Here is a 19,864-nt window from a genome sequence, read left to right on the forward strand (position 1 = left end):
TACTAAAAAAAAATAAAACAAAAGCCAGCCTACCCGCAGTGTAAGCAGTCTTACGAATGTATTGTTAGAAATTTGTTTGTTTTAGGGGGAACCACCGCTTTAACTTGTAAACACCAAATATCAGAAAGAGGCTCAGGGCTTAAGTGGTTAAAGGGGGTAGGGGGGGGGGGGGCTCTTATAACCTATAATTTCCACCATTTAGCACTGTCCACTTTTTACTAATTCGCTTTCCCCCTCAAAATCAGTGTGATAGTTTGCGGGAACTGCAGTCACGTACAAGTACCGGGACCCTTATCACTGCTGCTGCTTGTGGAAGCCAGTATGAAAGCACACTTGGGTAGTCGCACCTTCTTCCAGGTAGCTCGGAGCATTCAGATGTATACAGCAAGGAGGCTTTCATGTCTGAGATACACTTGCATCCTGTTGACACCTCGGCTTCCTCTCCTGGCCTTTGATATGCATGGGGTATCACCTTGCTGTGACTGGCCCACTTGTCACCAAGTTCTGGCACACTCCTAGGTGTGCAGATGGCAGGCGCTCTTTTGTCTTTGATGTTTATTGTGTGTTTAGCAGCACACTTATCAGATGTCCTTCCTTTTCACGCATTGTGTATAACATCTTTTGTCCTGGAGCTGGTGTAAACCTACTTCTGTTCATCTGACTGAACATGATATGAGCCTATAGAGGTGAAAACTGCTGCTTTCTGGCAGTTGTGATCTATAGCTGTAAAACTCTATGCATAATTCAGCTCCTAGGTGTAGATGGAAACCCTTAATGAATGACACCTAGTTTGCCAAAGCACTGTATATTATAAACAATTGCACATTTTTTTTTTTTTTTATATCCCATTTTATTTTATTTTATTTATTTATTTATTTTTATTTTATTTTTTTTACATCTCCATGCTGCTGATTTCCTGTAGCCACTTCCTGTCTACATGCCCTCCAGTGATGGCATTTCTCATGGTTGGTTTCCTGCTCATGGCATCAGCGGACTGACCGCGCCTGGGTAATGAGCATTAAAACCTCCAAACTACTTGAATACATTTGAAGCACAAATGACAGGGGGCAATGCAGGAGACGGGGACAAAATGCTGTCATCGTGTAAGGGTCCCAACCAGGACCTTCGTTGTAGGATCACCAGGTCCTATTTCTTTTCTTCTTCTTCTTTTCTGGGTGCGCACAGACCCCAGTTGGACACCACATCAGAGGTGAAAAAACTGACAGGCGGATCTGATCTGTCCGCACGTGTGAAAGGGGCCTATGACCTGACTAGACGGTTCTTTCACTTTATGTAACATTCTAAGTTACTAATGCTGCTACTGAAATGTTTATAGGATACCATGTTGTTTTGCTGTTGGAAACAGCCTGCCATTATCTGTAGTACCGTATTTTCAGGCGTATAAGATGACTTTTTGGATGCAAAAAAATGAATCCAAAGTCGGGGGTCGTCTTCTACGCCGGTGACAGTCTCCGTCTGCTGCGGGCGTCCATGATTTTCCCAGCAGCGCCTCTGTTCTGTGTTCCTCCTATCACAGATGCCTTCTCATCCTCGGACGAGAGGACGTCCGTGATAGGCGGAACAGAGGCGCTGCTGGGAAAATTTGTGTTCCGCCTATCACAGGACAGTCTGAGGAGAAGGCGCGGCTTTCAAATCATGGACGCTCGCAGCAGACGGAGACTGTCCCCGGCCTGGAAGCCAGAAGCTGCAAAACGTGAGTGATGGCACAGTGGGGGCAAGTGATGGCACAGTGGGGGCAAGTGATGGCACAGTGGGGGCAAGTGATGGCACAGTGGGGGCAAGTGATGGCACAGTGGGGGCAAGTGATGGCACAGTGGGGGCAAGTGATGGCACAGTGGGGGCAAGTGATGGCACAGTGGGGGCAAGTGATGGCACAGTGGGGGCAAGTGGGGGCATGTGATGTCACGGCACAGTGGGGGCATGTGATGTCACGGCACAGTGGGGGCATGTGATGTCACGGCACAGTGGGGGCATGTGATGTCACGGCACAGTGGGGGCATGTGATGTCACGGCACAGTGGGGGCATGTGATGTCACGGCACAGTGGGGGCAAGTGATGTCACGGCACAGTGGGGGCAAGTGATGTCACGGCACAGTGGGGGCAAGTGATGTCACGGCACAGTGGGGCATGTGATGTCACGGCACAGTGAGATTTGAAAAAAGCCTGTTTCTGTCAGCGTTTTTTTTTTGTCAGCGGTTGTTCTGGCTACCCCTCAGCTTCCAGAAAGACTAGTAAGAAGGGGGTTGTCTTATATGGTGAGTATATCCCAAAACCAAAATTTTTCCTGGAAAATTAGGGGGTCGTCTTATACGCCCAGTGGTCTTATACGCCGGAAAATACGGTAAATGCATATAGATGTACGTGTTGGTAAAATTGGCCCAAAACATCCAAGTTACTAGGGCTGAGCTCTATAATATATGTACAAAATAGAAGAATATTTATTTGAACTTTATCATTTTCATATTTTTTTTTGTTTTTTTACAGATACCAGATGAGTTTGACAATGGTGAGTAAAAAAAAACATCCATGGTCTGTCTGTTTTCAGTATAAAATGTCCATCTTCTTGCTTCATCTTGCTGTGTATTTCACATCCTACATACAGGGCTGTCTGTATTTGTATAGAGAGAAGTTGGAGAAAACAGTAATCAGGCTGTATAGATTTACTTTTTTTATTTTTAGTTTATTTTTTGATCAGCCAATAAACTGATTGGAAGAAAAAAAAACCTGCTTTCTCCATCCACACAAGCAAGGTGGATAGAAGAATCCTCCCCTCTCAAACTGGGGTTGACTTGCTAAAAATGGAAAATTTAGTGCCGATCTACATGGAAACCAATCGGCTTCCAGGTTTCATCGTCTAAGTTGATGTTAGAAGCTGATTGGCTACCATACACAGCTGCACCAGATTTTGGACTCTCAAGTTCTTGTAAATCAGATATGCAGTTTGCTTCTGATCATTTCTGCAGTGCTTTTTGCTATATATATATATATATATATAAATTTTTTTTTTTTTTGGGCAGATGAAAAACTGCAAATCGCATCATAAATGCACTACATGCTTTTCTGCAACTTCTCCGTTGAAGTCTGTTTTTGTGTGGCTGAAAAAAGCGTAGATGTGAAACTGTCTCGTAGGAAACCAGGTTAAATGAACTGTAGTGCATTTCTACAAAAAGCACCAAATAACGCATAATGTGTGAACCAGGCCTTATGCCGCGTATACGCCATCAGAAATTCCGAAAAGGAAACCGTGGATTTTTTTCCGACTGAATTTTGGCTCAAACTTGTGTTGCATACACACTGTCACACAAAATTCCGACTGTCAAGAACACGGTGACGTACAACACTACAATGAGCCGAGAAGAATTAAGTTCAATGATTCTGAGCTTGCGTCAAATTGATTCCACGCATGCATATTTTTTTGGTGCGTTTTGGAATTGCATACAGACGTTCGGAATTTCCGACAAATACTTATCCCATCAGAAAAATGTGAGAACCAGCTCAAATCTTTGCTGTCGGAAATTTAAACAGAAAAAGATGGGGCCTACACACGGTTGGAATTTCTGACCAAAAGCTCACATCGAACTTTTGTTTTAGGAACTTCCGATCGTGTGTACGCGACATTAGAGTAGGTGGTGTCACGCAGGATTGAAATTTGTCTGATCCCTGCAGAACCAGCTGAGTTTCGATTCATCTGTGGCCAACTTTAGCCTTCAGTAGCAAGTGAATACAAAGGGCAACATCCTCTGCGCTAATGTGGGTTTCTGTGCGGTTTACCATGCATGGCACTGTGATTTTTTGGAAGGGTCCCTTTCAATAGACTTATTAGAACCACGACTGTCATCATAGAGGACATTTTCCCAGTATAAACCTAATCTTGCATGGAGCTCTAAAGAAAGCAGCAGAGCTTAAATTTGTCTGCATTCTTGTCAAACTACCTGTTAATGTCAGAACACAAGTATAGTATATTTATAGAGTAAAATAACTGAATAATGAACATTAACTTGGGTGTCTTTCATGTGATAAAAATATCTTGATAGTTCATGACTCAGGACTGTCCCCAATTTATTTTATAAGAAAACAATTGTGCAAGGCAGAAGTCCATACTAACCAATTAAATTTCTCCTATGCTGGCGATAGACGGCTTAGATTTCATCTGATTCCTGAAATTCGAGGTGTGGGTGTAGAGCTGTACGATTCTGGCTAAAATGAGAATCACTTTTTTTTTTTTTTTGCTTAGAGGATAGATCATGATTCTTGCGGCGTAACCATCATCTTCCACATTAAAACAAAAAAATTGGGCTAACTTTTCTGTTTCTCCTCCTTTTTTTTTTTTTTTTTTTTTATTGAAGTGTATTTTTTTTTCCCCCCAAAAAAAAGCGTTTGAAAGGCCGCTGGGCAAAATACAGTGTGACATTAAATATTGCAGCAATTGCCATTTTATTCCCTAGGGCATGGGTGCTCAACCTGTGGCTCTCCAGCTGTTGCAAAACTACAATTCCCATAATGCCTCAGCCTTTGGGAGACATGCTTGTACCTGTCAGCGGCTTGCAATGCCTCATGGGAATTGTAGTTCCGCAACAGCTGGAGAGCCACAGGTTGAGCACCCCTGCCCTAGGGTCTCTGCTAAAATAATGTTTGGGGGTTCCAAGTAATTTTCTAGCAAACAATATTGATTTTTAACTTGAGAAACAAGTGTCAGAAAAAGATTTAGGCCCAGATTCACGTAGGGAGCGCGTATTTGTGAGCGGGCGTAACATATCCTATTTACGCTACGCCTCCGCAACTTTGACAGGCAAGTGCAGTATTCACAAAGCAAAGTTGCGGCGGCATAGCGTAAATAGGCCGGCGTAAGCCCGCCTAATTCAAATGTGGAACATGTGGGCGTGTTTTATGTTAATTTATTGTGACCCCACGTAAATTACGCTTTTTACGAAAAATATGAAAGTATCCCAGTGCGCATGCTACAAATTAACCCGCAAAAAGCCAATGCTTTCAAAGGGAACATAAATGACGCACGGCCCTATTCGCGAACGACTTACGCAAACTACGTAATCGACAGGAAATTCGACGCTGGCCCGACGTCCATACTTAACATTGGCTGCGAGTGTGGGTCCCCAAACACAGACTGTGAGTTTGGTGACATACCCCCACACGGATGTCAAATTGGGAGCATTGGCTCTGTTCATGAGGCTGCTGCTTCCCAATGGACATGAATGAGACTGCCTGTACAGAACATCTGTGTATCTCTAACTTGTGTGACTGAGGCCTTCTGATTGCTGTCTTTCACACTCCCTCCGTCTCTCTCCATTCAGTATTCTGATTTTCTTGTACTTCTGATTCCAGATCCTCCAGTCGTACAGCATTTTAGAAGAGCATATCAATATTTTAAAGATTATCGGCAGGTAAGTGTTGCCTGTTAGGCCTTCTCTACCTTCATCCTTGTGTTTGTGTTGCAGGTTTTTGGGGGACAGCCATTATAATGGCGTAGTACATATTGGCCCCCAGTATACTTCATCACATTATTCTCTATTGACAGTCAGTATGTTGTATTTGGTGTGGCGATGTCTGAAACGTAGAAATCTTCAGCCTCTGAACCCATTTTTTTTTGCTTTCAAAGAAACGCTGTTAAACGCAACTTTCTAAAAACGGCAATAAACAACACTGTGTACATGGTCACATAGGATAACATTGAATGAGTTCAGCGGCAGATGAAAAAAAGCGTCCAACTGCCTCTGAACGTACGTTTAGCAGTGTCCCATGTACATGGGGCCTAGGCTCCATGCACACTGTTTTGATTTCTACCTGTAGAAGCAACTCGGTGTTCTCCTAGGTGTCCATTGTCCATGTACATTAGGACATTTAGAGGCATATTTTGAGCTCAACGTTTAGAGGCAGGAAAAAAAAAAATTCTGGTTCGTGTTCCTGATTGGAGCTCACTGGCAGAATTTTTTTTAAAGCTCTTCTAGACTTTGTGCAAAAAAATGCTATATATGAGCGTTTTTTACTCCCCAAGAGAACACATGATTTTTTTTTTTGATTTTTTTTTAAAGGAGTTGTAAAGGAAAAAATGTTTTTGCCTAAAATTAGAGGTCGACCGATATATCGGTCAGCCGATATTTGGCCGTTTTTTATTAAATCGGCATCGGCCGATTATTCGCGCCTATTACAATAAATGGCTGGCATGGTCGCCTGCCCTGCAGCAGCGTGTGTCCCTGAATCCTCCACCCGCACGGCCACCTCCGATAGCAAGGAAAGATTTTACTAGCATTGCATAGTACCGCCCCGTCCCCGCTCCGCCCCCTCCCTCGGCGTGCTGTATTGGATAAACAATCATTGGCCCTTTACAAGCATCTGCCACGTGACTTTCAGTACTGACCAGTGCTCTTGAAGCAATGTATTCTTGATTCCTACTACACCCGCACGGCCACTATAGAGAAGCTAAGGAGAGATTTCACTGGCATTCATCGTACTGCCCCCTCCCTCAACGTGCTGTATTAGATACTTGTAAAGGGCCAATAATTGTTTCTCTAATACAGCACGCCGAGGGAGGGGGCGGGGTGGTACGATGAATGGCAGTGAAATCTCTCCTTAGCTTCTCTATAGTGGCCGTGCGGGTGGAGGATTCAAGAATATATTGCTTTAAGAGCACTGGTCAGTACTGCAAGTCACGTGGCAGAGAAACCATCATTGGCCCTTTACAAGCATCTTCCACCTGACATGGTAACTCCCCCCCCCAGCAGGAGATCGTGGCCAGCACTAGCTCTGTCTTCCTTTCCTGCTGAGGTGGAGCCTGCTGGCTGCTTGTATTTTACTTGTTCAATGATAGGCTAGGTGCATGCTGATGAGATGTCCAGCCAATCAGGTGCATTCAGATAGATACCAGCATGTATGGAGGGTAAGTGCTACTGTACTGTGCCCCCCCCCCCCTGCAGACTTAATTGTATGTCTTTTTAAAGTGAAACCTGGCTGAGGCTGGCATTGAGAAAATGGATGAGGATGACTCTGGGTGCATATCAGAGTTACATTGTGGGGATCCTCTTCACAATGTAACTCTCATCCTCATTCATTTTCACAATGCACTGCAAATCAATCATCTTCATTGCCACAACGCAGCACCACCCATCCCCCCCCCCCCACAACGCAGCACCACCCATCCCTTCCCACAACGCAGCACCACCCATCCCTTCCCACAACGCAGCACCACCCATCCCTTCCCACAACGCAGCACCACCCATCCCTCCCCACAACGCAGCACCACCCGTGACTATCAAAAAATAAAAAAATCGTCCGCAAAAATTGTCATTATATATCGGCCGCACAGATTTCTAAATATCGGCAATGGCCATAGAAAAACCCATATCGGTCGACCTCTACCTAAAATTAATGTCTGCAAGGTAGACAGACAGAATAGTGTAAGAATTCTGTTAAAGGAATTTAATAGGTATTTACTCTTTTATCTATATCACCTCCGGCGTTCTAGTTTTCTGTTCTCTCATTCACTTCCTGGTTTGCGGCGCTCGTTCGTGTAAGAACTACATTTCCCAGTATGCATTGCAGCACACCCAGTAATTCACACCTCCATGAAGTCTCTAACACGTAGAGAGCGTCCTGCTGCACAGATGTAGTTACCAGGAGGGGGCGAGCATGTCACTGACCACCGCAGTAAAGCCTCCCATCACGGTGGTGAGTAACAATCAGACAAGCAGGAAGTGAACAGAACAGAGAAGAAATAGAGCAACTTCTGAGCAAAAACGAACAATGAGGAAGTGAAAAGAGGAATGCCTGCAGGTAAAGGATGCTTATTATGAAAAAAAAAAAATTCCTTTTACAACCCCTTTAAGCCCGTGTTCATGTAGACTTGGGCCTCATACACACTGCAGTTCAAAAAAAGCTGCTCCTACAGGCATGTGAGCTTTTACCTTTCTCTACCTGATAACTCCCCTCCATGTTGGCCTCCCCTCCATGTTGGCCTATGTGTCCATGCACAATATGGGTGTTTAACAGGCAGAAAAAAACTAAAACGCCAGTAGGAGCGTCTCGCCAGTAGGAGCGTCTTCTGGGCTGCAGTGTGCATGAGGCCTAACGCCCAACTCCTGGCAAATACAAGGTCTCTATCCTATGGATAAGATGTACAGTAGCTTTCACTGGACTGACATTGAAATGTGACTTTCTCTTTAATAAGTAGCGGAATTAATCATATTTTTTTTTTTTTTTCTCTTTATGGTAGATGATCATTGAACCCACAAGTCCGAAACTTCTTCCAGATCCATTAAAAGAGCCATATTACCAGCCTCCCTACACACTAGTGCTCGAGCTGAAGAATGTGCTGCTACACCCAGAGTGGTCGGTGAGTGATCCAAATTATTTAAGTCCCCGCTTCAGATGGTTCTTCTAGACACAGGAAGCTCCTAATGCCGCGTAAACAGGATCGGAAATTCCGACAAAAGTCTGATGTGAGCTTTTGATTGGAAATTACGACCGTGTGTAGGCTCCATCAGATTTTTTCTGTCGGAATTTCCGACAGGAAAAATTTGAGAGCTGGTTCTCAATTTTTCAAACAAGAAAAGTTCTTGGCGGAAATTCCGATCATCTGTATGCAATTCCGACGTACCAAAAAAAAACACATGCTCGGAATCAATTTGACGCATTCTCGGAATAATTGAACTTCATATTTCTCGGCTTGTGGTAGTGTTGTACGTCACCACGTTCTTGAGGGTCGGATTTTTGTGTGACCGTGTATGCAACACAAGTTTAAACCAACATTCCGTCTGAAAAAAATCCACATTTTTTTTTGTCGTAATTTCCGATCGTGTGTACGCGGCATTACACATGTCCCTTATGAAAGTCATGACACCTCAGGAGAAAATAGGAGGAGCTTGCAGGATCAGGAATTTGTTGCACTCTTACTGCACAGTTCTAAAATGTTGCCTGATATCTTAAATGAACCAAGAAAAGTGGCTGCACTGCAACAACTCAGCAGCAGGGGGAGGGACGTGGTGGAGAAGACAGGTGGTGATGTCACACTCTCCTCCTCCAATCAGAGAACACTTTTCATTTATTCTGAAAATGTAAGGCAGCCCATACATTGATCGATCGACTTGTGTACAACCAGCCTGTCCATACATGGATGTAATGATTTTTTTTAACGTTACTAATGATCCACTTTCTGTTTTCCTCTACTAATGCTGCTTTCTGCTTTTAGTTAGAAACAGGATGGAGGTTTAAGAAGAGGGCCGGTATTGACAACCTCTTCCAGCAACTTGCCCCTCTTTATGAAATTGTTATATTTACCGCTGAAACAGGCATGGTAAGTGTAAGCTTTGTCTAATCTCAACTGACCTAAACAGATAGCAGAAGGGGCCAACAGGTGCCTGTGCAAATCTTCTTTTTTATGGATGCCCTTCCTAAAGTGGCGTACACACTAGCTGAACGTCGGGCAACATTTGGCTTGTGTGTAAAGCAGACAGGCTGACAGAAGCAGGCCATTTGTTGAAGGATATTGGGCAGGACAGAGCCAGCAGGGTCACCCACATAATGAAGTCTGGCCTGTTGGGAATTGGACAAAACTCTGTGTGTGGCCAGCTTTGGATTCTACACTGGGTTATTCCTAAGGGCTCTGTTGTACCCCCCCCCCCCCCCTGCATTGCAAATAAGATGGGACAGGTTCCATTTTGTCGCTGCACATTGCAAGCTCATGTAGAGTGTTCAAAATGGTGAAAATTGGGGGAGGGGGAAAACCTACTGCAAGGTGTGTTTTCAAATGCATTTTAACATTAGTTTCACACAATCACATCTCATGAACGCATATTTTCCTTAAACGAATGAGAATCGCACTTCTGTTTGGCAGATGCATGGGGTGATGTAATACAAAAAAATAAAATAAGCCAATGGAATAGACCAGCAACAGGGTGCTAGTACTCAATAGAATAAACAAAAGTCTCTGAGCCCCAAAAATTTTTGTAAAATGGGGATAATACAATAGAATAGTAAAGTCCCAAAATGATTGGATAAGGGGTCACAGCGGACCCTACAAGCAGGATGAACACACGCCACTGTGCAAATGACTTCTTGTGAGGAAACCACCACCTAATGGAAAGCCGCTTACCGCAACCAAGAGGTTAAAAGGCCTATAGAAATTGAATCCACGGACTAGGGCACCCAACACAGGGAGATTCCAAGAGCAAATCTGCAGGGTGTAGTCACTTCCTCTTAGACGATCAGGTCCTCGATTCATGGATGTAAAAGAGACGGACCAATAGTGTAACTCCGTATAAAATGTATTAAAAGTAAAGACTAAAACGTACTTGCACAAGTAACGTTGTTAAAAACATGTAAAGTTGCCGGCCGGCCCTATAGGAGCCCTTCCTCCAAATGTACAACGCGGTGACATCAGTGTGCGCCGTACCAGACGCGTTTCGTCATCAACAGACGTTATCAATGGGGGTGATGTGAAGGGAGCTTAAAATCATGTGTCAATTCCTGTGCATTCTCTTCTGTGATGTGAATGAGATTGTGGCTGGGTTTACTTAGATGATTTGTCAATATGCCCCCAAGAGCCGGTTCACACAGGTGCGGCACGACTTTGGGGGCGACTCGGCAAGGCGATCTCAAGACGACTTCAGAGGCGACTTGCAAAATTACTTCTGTATTGAAGTCCATGCAAGTCGCCCCCAAAGTCGTACAAGAACCTTTTTCTATGGCGGAGCGACTTGAGTCGCTCCTATTAGAACGGTTCCATTGAACGGAGCGGGACTTGTCAGGCGGCTGAGTCGCCCCTGTGTGAACCGGCTTTAAACAATCTTTTGCAACATATATTTCTTAATGCTCTGTGTGTTTTTCTTGGATTCCTCCCCTGTAAGTAATGTGATTAAAACATATTGTGCTTCTTCTGCAGACTGCATTCCCTCTCATTGACAGTATGGACCCTCATGGTTTTATATCGTATCGACTGTTCCGCGATGCAACACGTTACACAGAAGGCCATCATGTTAAAGTAAGACATTAACTTTGTTTCTAACTAAAGGTGTCTATATGAAGGATGAATACTGAAGAGGTCAAGCCCTTTACTTTTCCCCAGATGAGCCTTGACCAGCAGAATATTAAGTGGCCCTCCATGGGATAAAGCGTAGTGTATAGCATGAAGCTATAGTAATGGTGCATTGTATACCTGCAGAGTATCTGACTAATTCAGTTACTTTAAATGATAATACTATCCACTGACAGTCTTTGGCATAGTCCTCTATAGGGCAATGTGGAGAGCAGTGACGATGATGCAGAAAATGTGGTAACCCAAAACAGACGGTTTTCCATTTTCTGTTTTCCACAAAGAATGAATATTGATTGGTTAGTGTAGCTTAAAGTGTTACTAAACCCAGGAGCCACAGAACATGGAAATGCAATTTATTTTACTAAATATAAACTGCTAAATACCTTTTCTCATCAGCAGTCTTGTGACTTCTGTCAGTGTCTGGCTGCGCATTGGGTAAAGCTTATAGGAGGAGTTTTTTCATTCTCCTCTGACTGTCCTATGAGTCTGCAGGACCCCTGACCCTCTGTCTAGACAGTGCTGATTGGCCCTGTGCTGATCACAGTCCCTCTGTAAGAACACAATAGCTCAGCGAGGGAGATCTGTACTAACATCAGATGGTTGGGATCTCCTCCCAAGCTCGTTAGGTTTTTATTTTTTTCGTTCAGGTTGCATGAATGAAAACCTTGGTGTATACCAGGCTTCATACACTTTTTGCTCCTTACAAATAACTTTTTTGGTTACAGCTTAAATGTTTACATCCTGGTGAAGACCTTCTGTATTTGTGTCTCTGTGTAATGTTGTGTATTTGTATCCAGGACATCTCCTGTCTGAACAGAGACCCGGCACGTGTTGTCATTGTGGACTGTAACAGAGAAGCTTTTAAACTGCAGCCCTACAACGGCCTGGCTATAAAGAAATGGGATGGCAACTCGGAGGACCGAGGGCTTTATGATCTTGCTTCTTTCCTGAAGAGTGAGTATATCTCAAGACTCAGAAATTCCATCAAAAGTCTGATGTGAGCTTTTGATCCGAAATTCCAACCGTGTATACGCTCCATCGGACTTTTGCTGTCAGAATTTCCGCCAACAAGAGATTGAGAACTGGTTCTCGAATTTTCCGACAGAAAAAATTCCTATCGGAAATTCAGTTCGTCTGTAGCAATTCCAACGCATGCTCGGAAGCATTGAACTTCATTTTCTCGGCTCGTTGTAGTGTTGTACGTCACCGCGTTCTTGACGGACGAAAGTTCAGAGAACTTTTGTGTGACCGTGTGTATGCAAGCTAAGCTTGAGCGGATTTCCGTTGGAAAACCCATCCAATGTTTTTCCGACGGAAAATCCGATCGTGTGTACATGGCATTAGGGGTAAAGTCGGTACCAGTAATGATCAATGTGCTGTGCCTGATATGAGGCAATTATAGGGGGCCACAGACGGGCCGCTTTCCTGCTGATTACATTGGTGGTGAGACTTCTGCCAGTCGTTTTATTTTGGATGGTGTAGGTAAAGTTGTAGAACTTCTACTGGGGTTTTTTTTTTGTTTTGTCTGTGACCCCTTTGGAAGGATTTTTGAATCTCTTTATAGGTCACACCATCTATACGTCAATATACATGTCATACTAACAAAATGATGAAAGTCCAAAAAAAAAAATTAATCAAAATGAAGAGAGGATAAGGGTGACTTCTGGAACCTCAATAGGTGATCGGATGAAGACTCCTTATAAAACAGTCAAGTATCCTTAGATAAAAGTACAAGCCGCTCACCTTAGCAGATGGACCTGTGGGTGAGCAGCAGGTCAAATGCGCTGTCCCTCTAATAAGGGGGTATTATAAGATGAAAACGGTGCCTCCTCGGTCGATCCTTTTCTCCAAACCGACTTTCAGTGGCGGATGGTCATCTGGTATACTCTCATGTAGTTGAATGGCATGAAAAAGTATAAAGTAGACACATAGTGCTCTCCGTATAGTAACCAAAATGCAATAAGTTTATTTAAAATAAAAGTACTCACAAAAGAGGCACTATATCCTAGTGCGTAGAATATGAGCATATATCGATAAAATACCAAGTAGGTGGCTGTCCTGACATCAAAATTGGAAGCCCCCCGCACGCGTATCGTCCCAAGGTACAGGACTTCTTCAGAGGATAAGGGGCTATGGTGTCGGGATTCAATATATACCACCAGGACCTAATTTGGCCAATTGGACAAAACCCCGCCCCTCAAGGTAAGGAAACACCCATGGACATGCATTTAAAAGACAACAACAGACAAAATAAAGAACAGATAAGCAGAAAAACTTATGCTACCGGGATGTGCAGGCAAACAGATTAGCCACCATAACCCATCATATGGCTGTAAACAGACAACACGGATCTAATGTACATAAGCAATACTTAAATGAAATAAAATAAAATAAATAACCAGTACCTACTAGAATCACAAGATCACGCTGTGCAGCTAAGATAGGCATACATACACAGATGACCAGTACCTACTTGCATAGCGATGACATATTGTGTGGCTCAGGTAGACAGACAAACCAAAGGATGTGTCCATAAACAAACAGTGTCCTCCATAGGTCACATGACCGCAACCAGTCACATGACACACCAAAGGCAGGAAGTGCCTATTGGCTGAGAACAGGGCTAGACCAGCCACCCAACATGGGCGGTACCCGAGCGTCATGACAGGACAACGTGGGCGGTGACGAGCAGACACAAGGCTCATAGGAGCTGGCTAGATAACTAAAAGGACGCCCAAATAAGCAGCAGTCTAGTGCTAATTAGAACGGGCTAGCAAAGCCAAGCATATGCAGCAATGATAAAAAACCATGCCATAAAATATCCTTAACCAACCAAATGGTACAGAAAAAAGGCTCACAAAACCTAAACAAGGCAAATGTCTATAATGCAGAATATCAAAAATGAGGGGGAGGGCAAAAGACAAAATTACAATTGTCCCCGAACTGACCACTTGTCATAGACAAGAACAGAGATACAAAAAATTCATAACTAAATAACCGTGGTCAGCGTGAATACAAGGACACATCACATAAAAACCAAGGATAAAAAGTACAATGAGTGTTTTATACCGTATAGAATTAATCTCCAAACATAGGGAGCCAAAAAAACGCGGGCTTCACTCTATGATAGGTGGAGATAATGCGAGATGAAAAAACAAATTTAAAATGAAATAAAAAAGAGACATCAGCACAGCCACCTACCAGGCACATAACATAATAAAATGCAATATACAAATACAAAAATATTAGCTCACAGTCAACACAAGCAAGCACAGAATAAAAAACTGAATAAAAAGACTAACGATCTGAAATGAAACAATTCAGGTAAAATTCTACATTTAACCCCAACGGTACACCTACTTTCAATTCATAAACCCAAAACGACTCTCGCTGGCTGAGATGCCTGTACCTTGGGACGATACGCGTGCGGGGGGCTTCCAATTTTGATGTCAGGACAGCCACCTACTTGGTATTTTATCGATATATGCTCATATTCTATGCACTAGGATATAGTGCCTCTTTTGTGAGTACTTTTATTTTAAATAAACTTATTGCATTTTGGTTACTATACGGAGAGCACTATGTGTCTACTTTATACTTTTTCATGCCATTCAACTACATGAGAGTATACCAGATGACCATCCGCCACTGAAAGTCGGTTTGGAGAAAAGGATCGACCGAGGAGGCACCGTTATCATCTTATAATACCCCCTTATTAGAGGGACAGCGCATTTGACCTGCTGCTCACCCAGAGGTCCATCTGCTAAGGTGAGCGGCTTGTACTTTTATCTAAGGATACTTGACTGTTTTATAAGGAGTCTTCATCCGATCACCTATTAGAAGTCACCCTTATCCTCTCTTCATTTTGATTAATTATTTTTTTTTGGACTTTCATCATTTTGTTAGTAGCGCTGCACTGCTTTTTTTACATACTCTGACCAAGGACTTATTGACCCTCAGTGTTCAGCAGCTTTGTTATTGTTTTGTCCTTTGCGCAGTCTGCTCTCTCTATTCAAAAATATACATGTCATACACTGGATAGCTGCCTTAACACCCCTTTCACACTGGCAGCACCTGGCTGTTGGCGCTAAAGCGTTGCTTGTTTTTGCGGCGCTTTTCGGCCAAAAGCGGGGCACTTTTTACCAAACAAATCGTTTTTTTTTTTTAACCGATTTCAAAGCACTTTTCATGCGCTCCGGGAAACGCTGCCCATTCATTGCAATGGGCAGGGCATTTTTGGGAGCACTATTTACAGCGCTCCAAAGATACTGCTTGCACTACTTTTCTTAACGTCCCACAAGCGCACCGCCCCAGTGTGAAAAGACGCACTGCAATGAATGGGAGGTGCTTTTCAGAGGCTATTTCTAGCGCTAAAGTGTCTGAAAACGGCCTTGGTGTGAAAGTAGCCTAACATTTTTTTAGACTTTGAACATACATGCAGACACACACTAGTTGTAGCGGCGCCACTTTCCCACTTGTGAATCAATCACTCTCTGCACTTCCAAGCCCTGAAGAAGGGGGTTATGTTGACATTCCATGGATAATAAAAGATTATCATTTACACCCAACAAACTTAATGATTTGTATTGTTTCTTCACCTCAAGTTTTTGCCCAGGGTTCTCGGTGAGTAGAAGGAAACCCTGGTCCTTAAAGAATATGTAAATCCAACATTTCATATTCCATATATGTAACCATGTACTTTTATTTAAAAAAAAAAAAACTATCCTGCTCTCTTTGTATTGCTTCCTTTGTGGGAAATCCCTGGTGATCCTGCCAGTTCCTCTGCTTTCTTATTAAAAACTGACCACACTAGACAGAGAATAGATGTGCTGGGAACTCAGCCTGTTCTCCAATGATCATACTTTTGCTGACACCAACACCCTCCCGCACAGCCATTCATTAAGAATGCTCTTATGCAGCTGAGAACAAAGGGGATGTGATCACTTAAAGTGTATATAATGTTTTATGTCACTTTATCTGCTATACTAACAAACATACAGCTCTTTACATCAACTGGACCTAAGAAGTTCCTCAGACCCAGCTCTATTATGCCCCCCCCCCCCCCAGAAGTTAATTGGTAGTTTGCCTGCCTTCTATTCTCTGGTGTAATCACAATTGAGACACACAGGAAAAGGGGAGAGCAGAGTGCTGGGACCTGAATTGAACTGCAGTTTGTGGATAATTTCCTCTACAATGGCTGCAGCTTCAGAGCTCAATGAGGGCTCATTTTACAACTTCTATACGGCTTCCTTCAGTCAAATTACTAATGAGCAATGAGAAGTCACTTCTATGCAGCATTATTATGTGTTTATTGGGGATGATTGGTGAAATTGAGTCTGAACTAAATTTTATCTAATCTCTACCAAGGACAGGAACATGATCTGCTCTGAGGATATTTGTCTGTAAAGGCGGCCATACACGGTTCGAATTTTGAAAGAATTTTCGTACGAATTTCGCACTGTTGGTGGGCTGCAGCAACAGCCGATTTCCGTGCGGGAAAACAAATTTGAGGAATCCGACATGTTGGAAGTTTTTTGAAAAACAAACGATTTTCTGATCAATGATGGGAGAATCGTGCGAGAAATGTAATGGAGAATAAAATGCGCATGTGCAAGAAAAGAATATTCCCGGAGAGAAAAGAATATTTCCGGCAACATGAAGGTTTGTTTGGCCGAAATTTCGAACATCAATGTTTGCATCATCGGATCACAAAAAAAACGAACTTTCTGATTTTGAAAAGAAAATTTGTTCAAAATTCGATTGTGTATGGCCTGCTTAAGTTTTGCTATTTGTTTCATATAAACCAAGCTGTGTTACTGCGAACAGCCACATAAAGTAACCTTTCTGTTGGATGTTCTGAATTGCTGTGACTTTTTACATTCCTTTCTTGTAGCGGTTGCAGTGAGCGGTGTCGGTGATGTTCGCACTGTCCTAGAAAATTACTCTTTGGAGGAGGATCCTTTAGATGCTTTCAAACGCAGACAGACTCAGTTGGAGCAGGTAATTGTGGAAGACTCTGTACTAGAGCTACACGATTAATCGTTAAGAATCGAAATCGCAATCTTTTTCCCTTCCCGATTTTCAAAACGGCATGTCATAACTTTCTAACAAGTGCAGAGTTCTCACAGCTGGGAAACAAAATCCAGGCAGCCTGCTAAGTTTTATTGCAACACCCCAATAAGTAGAAACAAAGTATCTCTTTGTTCTTTTATCAAAGGAAAGAACTCCGGGTGTGTAGATGAAGGAAGTTTAACCATTTTAAAGACCAAACCTCTTCTGACATGTGTTGCTTACAAGTAAAAATCATTATTTTCTGCAAAAAAAAAAAAAATTTACTTGAACGCTCAAACATGATTTTTTTTTATTTTTTTTGCAGAGACCCCAGAGCAGGGATATGCAATTAGCGGACCTCCAACTACAAGTCCCATCATGCCACTGCCTCTGGGTGTCATGCTTGTGGCTGTCAGAGTCTTGCTATGCCTCCTGGGACTTGTAGTTCTGCAACAGCTGGAGGTCCACTGATTGCATATCCCTTCCCTAGAGAATAAAATGGTGGTTGTTGCAATCGTATCGTGTCGCATCGTATTTGCGCAGCGGTTTTCTAGATGTATTCTTGTTTAAAAAAATTTACTTTAATGAATTAAAACGGTAAAGTTAGCCCAATTCCTTTTTTTTTTTTTTGTATAATGTGAAAGATGATGTTACACCGCGCAAATCGTGATCTTTAGTCTATGCCAGGGATATGCAATTAGCGGACCTCCAGCTGTTGCAGAACTACAAGTCCCATAAGGCATAGCAAGACTCTGACCACCACAAGCATAACACCCAGAGACAAAAGCATGATGGGACTTGTAGTTTTGCAACAGCTGGAGGTCTGCTAATTGCATATCCCTGGTCGATGCAAAAAAATTGTGATTCTCTTTTTAGCCAGAATTGTGCAGCTATACAATTCCTATTTTACAAAGGGCTGCCATTTTGTATAATAACGTTTGCATAAGGTGAAAAGTCTGGATGGCCGCCCTCCCATAAATTCACCTTTATTATTGATCCATGATAGAAAAACGACAATCTTTACAGCAATGGGGATACAAATGCAGAACAGCTAAAGTGTTTCACACCTTCCCTGGTGCTTGGTCATAACTTTCTTTCTTATTCAACGTTTGCACAAGACGGGGGGGGGGGGGGGGGGGCTTTTCTGATATTGCCATTCTTACCCGTGTCAGGGGAGCAAACGCAGCTATGTTGCCCAGCACCCTATTCTGTCTTAACTGGAGAAAATACTTGACCCGGGTCATCTGGAGTAGCACATTGAAAATACAGGCGATGCATCAGATTTCCATATATGTACAGGTGCATCCCAAAAAATGAGAATATCATCAAAAATGTAATTTATTTCAGCAATTCAATTAAAGTGAAACTTCTATAGATTCATTACACACCGAGTGATATATTTGAAGCATTTCTTTCTTTTTAATTTTGATGATTATGGATACAGCTAGTGAAAGCCCAACATTTTGTATCTCATAAAATTTGAATATTACATAAGACCAATAAAAAAAAAAAAAAGGCTTTTTATTACAGAAATGTTGGCTTACTGAAAAGTATATTATGTAAAGTATAATATGCACTCAATACTTGGTTGGGGCTCCTTTTGCATCAATGCGGCGTGGCATGGAGGCGATTTAGCCTGTGGCTCTGCTGAGGTGTTATGGAAGCCCAGATTACTTTGATATCGGCCTTCAGCTTGTCTGCATTATTGGGTCTGGTATTTCTAATCTTCCTCTTGATCATTCCCCACAGATTCTCTATGGAGAATGCTCTGCGCTCTGTACGTAGCGCACTCCTGAGCTCTGCGCTCTGTACGTAGCGCACTCCTGAGCTCTGCGCTCTGTACGTAGCGCACTCCTGAGCTCTGCGCTCTGTACGTAGCGCACTCCTGAGCTCTGCGCTCTGTACGTAGCGCACTCCTGAGCTCTGAGCTCTGTACGTAGCGCACTCCTGAGCTCTGTACGTAGCGCACTCCTGAGCTCTGTACGTAGCGCACTCCTGAGCTCTGTACGTAGCGCACTCCTGAGCTCTGTACGTAGCGCACTCCTGAGCTCTGTACGTAGCGCACTCCTGAGCTCTGTACGTAGCGCACTCCTGAGCTCTGCGCTCTGTACGTAGCGCACTCCTGATACAATTGCTACCCAAACTACTGATGCGGTCCTTGCTAAAATGGAGTTTGACACCCCTGTTCTACATTGTAAATGACTGCATTAATCTCATGTTTACATCTTCTTCCATTCCAGGAGGAGCAGCAAAGACTTGAAGAGTTGTCACAGCTCAGTAAAAGACAGGCTCTTTCATTGGGATCAATCACCAGCCGGTTTTGGCCTCGCTCCAAACAGCAATGACATCTTCGATCCCTGCATTCCCCTGCTTGGCAGCATGAAGACTGATAACTGTGACCAGCCCTGCACACCTTGTGTATATACATCTATATAAAGTGAGAAGGGACAAAGTCAACTTCATGCTGGATATGTGTTTGTGTTAATATATTAAAACGTTTCTTTTTGTAGACTTATTCTGTGAATCATTTCTACACCACATTCATTAATAAGTGTCCTTTCACACATTTAGGTCCATTCACACGAGCATTTAGCCACAGTGCAAATTCCAGTGGCAACAATATGCGTGTTTCTGGAGTTGGGCTTCAACCAGCTTTTTCCTTTAGTGCAAACTTATCTCAATAGGCCATTCAGGAAATGCAACACAAAGCAGGTCAAATGCAGCCTCTGCACTGTCATGCACATTTCA

The 19,864-nt window shown here is 43.1% G+C and overlaps 1 protein-coding gene across 1 annotated transcript in view; it reads left to right on the top strand.

Annotated features, from left to right (window-relative positions):
• Positions 1-19,631, top strand: part of TIMM50 (translocase of inner mitochondrial membrane 50) — a 44,629-nt gene extending 24,998 nt beyond the window's left edge. Inside the window, exons 4-11 of the mRNA XM_040323375.1 lie at positions 2,506-2,527; positions 5,362-5,420; positions 8,246-8,365; positions 9,221-9,325; positions 10,913-11,011; positions 11,863-12,019; positions 16,959-17,065; positions 19,357-19,631. Of these exons, the coding sequence (XP_040179309.1) occupies positions 2,506-2,527; positions 5,362-5,420; positions 8,246-8,365; positions 9,221-9,325; positions 10,913-11,011; positions 11,863-12,019; positions 16,959-17,065; positions 19,357-19,461 (774 nt within the window). The 3' untranslated portion in view covers positions 19,462-19,631. The remainder of the gene's footprint in view (positions 1-2,505; positions 2,528-5,361; positions 5,421-8,245; positions 8,366-9,220; positions 9,326-10,912; positions 11,012-11,862; positions 12,020-16,958; positions 17,066-19,356) is intronic.
• The last annotated feature ends 233 nt before the right edge of the window (positions 19,632-19,864 follow it).

This window comes from Rana temporaria, chromosome 9 (assembly GCF_905171775.1).
Source record: "Rana temporaria chromosome 9, aRanTem1.1, whole genome shotgun sequence".
NCBI classification, from domain to species: Eukaryota; Metazoa; Chordata; class Amphibia; order Anura; family Ranidae; genus Rana; species Rana temporaria.